Genomic DNA, 5,000 nt, shown 5'->3' on the forward strand with positions numbered 1-5,000 from the left:
CACTTTTGATGGCTTTTATGAGCTTTGGATGAACACATTAAAAACATTTACTAAATAAATAAAAAAAATAATAGAATATATTTATAAAAATACAAAAACATAGAGGATTTTTTTATTTTAATTTAATTTAACTTTCATCCTTGTGAAAAAATAATTTGACTGCTCATTGTGATCACTTTTGATGGCTCTTATGAACCTTGGATGACCACCTTAAAACCATTTAAAAAACACAAATTTTAAAAGAGAATAAATTCATATAAAATACAAAAATATAGAGGTTTATTTTATTTTAATTTAATTTAACTTTCATCCTTGTGAAATAGTGATTTGACTGTACATTACGATTGCTTTTGATAGCTCTTATGAGCCATGGATGATCGTATTAATTTTTTTTTCAAAAATACATTTAAAATTAGAATAAGTCAATAAAAATATAGAATTGTATTTTATTTTAATTTTATTTTTTTTTAACTTCCATCCCTGTGGAATAATCATGACTGCTCATTATGAGTACTTTCGATGGCTCTTATGAGCCATGGATTACCGCATTAAAATAATTCAAAAGTAACATTGCAAAGAAAATAAGTTCATAAAAAGATATTGTTTTATTTTATTTTAATTTATTTTATTTTAACTTCCATGTCGGTCAAATAATCATGACTGACCATTTTGATTGCTTATAATAGCTCTTATGAGCCATGGATGACCACATTAAAAAAACATCTAAAATAATTGTAAAATTAGAATAAGTTCATTGAAATATAGAATTGTATTTTAATTTATTTTATTTTAACTTCCATTCCTGTGAAATAATAATTTCACTGCTCATTATGAGTGCTTTCGATGGCTCTTGTGAGCCATGGATGACCACATAAAAAAAAAAATCTAAAATAATTTTAAAATTAGAATAAGTTCATTAAAATATAGAATTGTATTTTGATTTAATTTATTTTATTTTAACTTCCATTCCTGTGAAATAATAATTTCACTGTTCATTATGAGTGCTTTCGATGGCTCTTGTGAGCCATGGATGACCACATTAAAAAATTTAATTAAAAAAGAGAATTATTTCATTAAATATATAATTTTATTGTATTTTAATTAATGTTATTCTAATTTCCATCCCTGTAAAATAATCATTTGACTGCTCGTTATGATTGCTTTCGATGGCACTTATGAACCATGGATGAATACGTTAAAATCATTCAAAAATAAATTTACAAAGAGAATAAGTTAATAAAAATATAGAATTGTATTTTATTTGTGTTTATTTTATTTTAACCATCCTTGTGAAATAATAATGACTGCTCATTATGATTGCTTTTGTTTGCTCTTACTGAGCTATGAATGACCACATTAAAAAAATTCAAAAATTAATTTCGAGAGACAATAAGTTCATAGATGTATAATATTTTATTTTATTTTAACTTCCATCCCTGTGAAATAATCATGACTGGTCATTAGGATTAATTGCTTGCTTGCTATGATCAATAGTTCTTTTGAGTAATGGATGACCACATAAAAAAAATATCAAAAATGAAGAATAAATTCATTAAAATATTGCATTTTGTTTTATTTTAATTTATTTTAACTTCCAGTCCGTAAATAAATGAGTTGATGGCTCATTGTGATCGCTTTTGATGGCTCTTCGGAGCTTTGGATGACCACCCTAAAAACATTTCAAAAACACAAATTTAAAAAGAGATTAAATTCATATAAAATACAGAAATATGGAGGTTTTATTTATCTTAATTTAATATAACCTCCATCCTTGCGAAAAGTTAATTTGACTGCTCATCATGATTGCTTTTGATGGTTCTTATGAGTCATGGATGACCACATAAAAAAACAATATAAAAAATCAATTTGTGAGGAGAATTCATTCTTAAAAATTTTACATTTTATTTTATTTGTGATTATTTTAACTCCTATCGCTGTGAAATAATATGGAAGCTCATTATGATTGCTTTTAATTGATTAGTGAACACATTTTAAAAAATTAAACAAATATATTTGAAAAGAGAATAAATTAATAAAAATACCAAAATCTAAAGGTTTATTTTATTTGAATTTATTTCAACTTCCATCCCAGTTAAATAATAATGACTGCTCATTATGATTTCTTTTGATGGCTCTAAAAAGCCATTGTTGACCACTTTATTAAAAAAATATATGATATATAAAAAAGAGAATTAATTCATAAATACATAGAGGTATATTTTATTTGAATTTATTCTAACCTCCTTCCCTGTGAAATAATCATTACTGATCATTATATTGGCTTTTACTGAATGGATGAAAACAATTTGAAAATAAATTCATAAAAATATAGAAGTTTATTTTATTCGAATGTATTTTAACTTCCATTCTTGTGAAATAATCATATCACTGCTGATTATGATTGCTTCTGATGGCCATGAATGACCATGTGAAAAATGAAATAAAATAAAACATTTCAAAATGAGAAAATTCATAAAAATACAAAAATATACTGCAGGGCAAAAAAGTATTTAGTCAGCCACCGATTGTGCAAGTTCTCCCACTTAAAATGATGACAGAGGTCTGTCATTTCCATCATAGGTACACTTCAACTGTGAGAGACAGAATGTGAAAAAAAAATCCAGGAATTCACATTGTAGGAATTTTAAAGAATTTATTTGTAAATTATGAGGGAAAATATGTATTTGGTCAACCATTCAAAGCTCTCACTGATGGAAGGAGGTTTTGGCTCAAAATCTCACGATACATGTCGCCATTCATTCTTTCCTTAACACGGATCAATCGTCCTGTCCCCTTAGCAGAAAAACAGCCCCAAAGCATGATGTTTCCACCCCCATGCTTCACAGTAGGTATGGTGTTCTTGGGATGCAACTCAGTATTTTTCTTCCTCCAAACAGGACGAGTTGAGTTTATACCAAAATGGATACATGGATGATACAGCAGAGGGTTGGGAGAATGTCATGTGGTCAAAATAGAACTTTTTGGTATAAACTCAACTCGTCGTGTTTGGAGGAAGAAGAATACTGAGTTGCATCATAAGAACACCATACCTACTGTGAAGCATGAGGGTGGAAACATCATCACATTCTGTCCCTCACAGTTGAAGTGTACCTATGATGAAAATGACAGACCTCTGTCATCATTTTAAGTGGGAGAACTTGCACAATCGGTGGCTGACTGAATAATAACTTCCATCCCCTTGAAATAATCACACTACTGCTCAATATGATTGCTTTTGATGGCTTTTATAAGACATGGATGACCACATTTAAGATAAAAAGAATATATAAAAAAATTCATAAAAATCTAAAGGTTAATTTTACGTTTGTACTTGAATTTGTTTGAACTTTCATCCCTGTGAAATAATCACACGACTGCTCATCGTGATGTCTTATGACTCTTCCAGGCTGTGCAACCCGGTGTCAGACAGCAGCAAGAGGCGGATCTACTCGTCTCCGCTTTCCATCCACTTCCACTCGGACGAATCTGTAACCCACAAAGGTTTCCACCTGCTCTACAGGGCTTTCTCTCCGGAAGGCTGTAAGTCCCACGCCGGCACTTTTTTTACTGACAGACACGGTACATGCTGGTATTGTGTGTGTGTGTGTGTGTGTGTGTGTGTGTGTGTGTGTGTGTGTGTGTGTGTGTGTGTGTGTGTGTGTGTGTGTGTGTGTGTGTGTGTGTGCGCGTGTGTGTGTGTGCAGTGTGTCCTCGTCAGTTTCGCTGTGGAGACGGGCGCTGTGTCCCTTTAAGAAAAGTGTGTGACGGAGTGCGAGACTGCCCAGATGGACGTGATGAGGCCAAATGCTGTAAGTCACAATAAGAAGCAGCACCCAAACACACTTAGACCGGAATCTTAAAACTCACATCTTTTCAGAGTAAAATCATATACTTTGTTAGGTAAATTATAGGGGGGTACTCGTATGACAGCGGATGCAAAACAATAACAGTGCAATACGTTTTCATAACATGGTCAATCAATCAATCAATCAATGTTTACTTATATAGCCCTAAATCACTAGTGTCTCAAAGGGCTGCACAAACCACTACGACATCCTCGGTAGGCCCACATAAGGGCAAGGAAAAACTCACACCCAGTGGGACGTCGGTGACAATGATGACTATGAGAACCTTGGAGAGGAGGAAAGCAATGGATGTCGAGCGGGTCTAACATGATACTGTGAAAGTTCAATCCATAATGGATCCAACACAGTCGCAAGAGTCCAGTCCAAAGCGGATCCAACACAGCAGCGAGAGTCCCGTTCACAGCGGAGCCAGCAGGAAACCATCCCAAGCGGAGGCGGATCAGCAGCGCAGAGATGTCCCCAGGCGAGCAGTACATGGCCACCGGATCGGACCGGACCCCCTCCACAAGGGAGAGTGGGACATAGGAGGAAAAGAAAAGAAACGGCAGATCAACTGGTCTAAAAAGGGGTCTATTTAAAGGCTAGAGTATACAAATGAGTTTTAAGGTGAGACTTAAATGCTTCTACTGAGGTGGCATCTCGAACTTTTACCGGGAGGGCATTCCAGAGTACTGGAGCCCGAAATGAAAACGCTCTATAGCCCGCAGACTTTTTTTGGGCTTTGGGAATCACTAATAAGCCACTACTGCTTAGTTTCTCTTGTTATATTCTTATTTTACTGTTATATTTATATTCTCATTTTTGCTTTTTATTTGTATTCTTATTGAAATATATATATATATTTTTTTTTTCCAAATATAACCCCATTATTTATTTTTTACTGTTTAATTGATCTCAATTCTGTACACTGCTGCTGGATTTTTAAAAGTACTATCTATCTATCTATCTATCTATCTATCTATCTATCTATCTATCTATCTATCTATCTATCTATCTATCTATCTATCTATCTATCTATCTATCTATCTATCTATCTATCTATCTATCTATCTATCTATCTATCTATCTATCTATCTGTCTTATACATAGATGTCCGTCTATCTATCTATCTATCTATCTATCTATCTATCTATC

General features: G+C 32.8%; 1 protein-coding gene across 1 annotated transcript in view; it reads left to right on the forward strand.

Annotated features, from left to right (window-relative positions):
• LOC133569273 (suppressor of tumorigenicity 14 protein) overlaps positions 1-5,000 on the forward strand; it is a 39,744-nt gene that overhangs the window by 27,497 nt on the left and 7,247 nt on the right. The window contains exons 12-13 of the mRNA XM_061921504.1: positions 3,407-3,540; positions 3,705-3,809. Coding sequence (XP_061777488.1) covers positions 3,407-3,540; positions 3,705-3,809 — 239 coding nt within the window. The remainder of the gene's footprint in view (positions 1-3,406; positions 3,541-3,704; positions 3,810-5,000) is intronic.

The sequence above is a fragment of the Nerophis ophidion genome, linkage group LG15 (assembly GCF_033978795.1).
Source record: "Nerophis ophidion isolate RoL-2023_Sa linkage group LG15, RoL_Noph_v1.0, whole genome shotgun sequence".
NCBI classification, from domain to species: domain Eukaryota; kingdom Metazoa; phylum Chordata; class Actinopteri; order Syngnathiformes; family Syngnathidae; genus Nerophis; species Nerophis ophidion.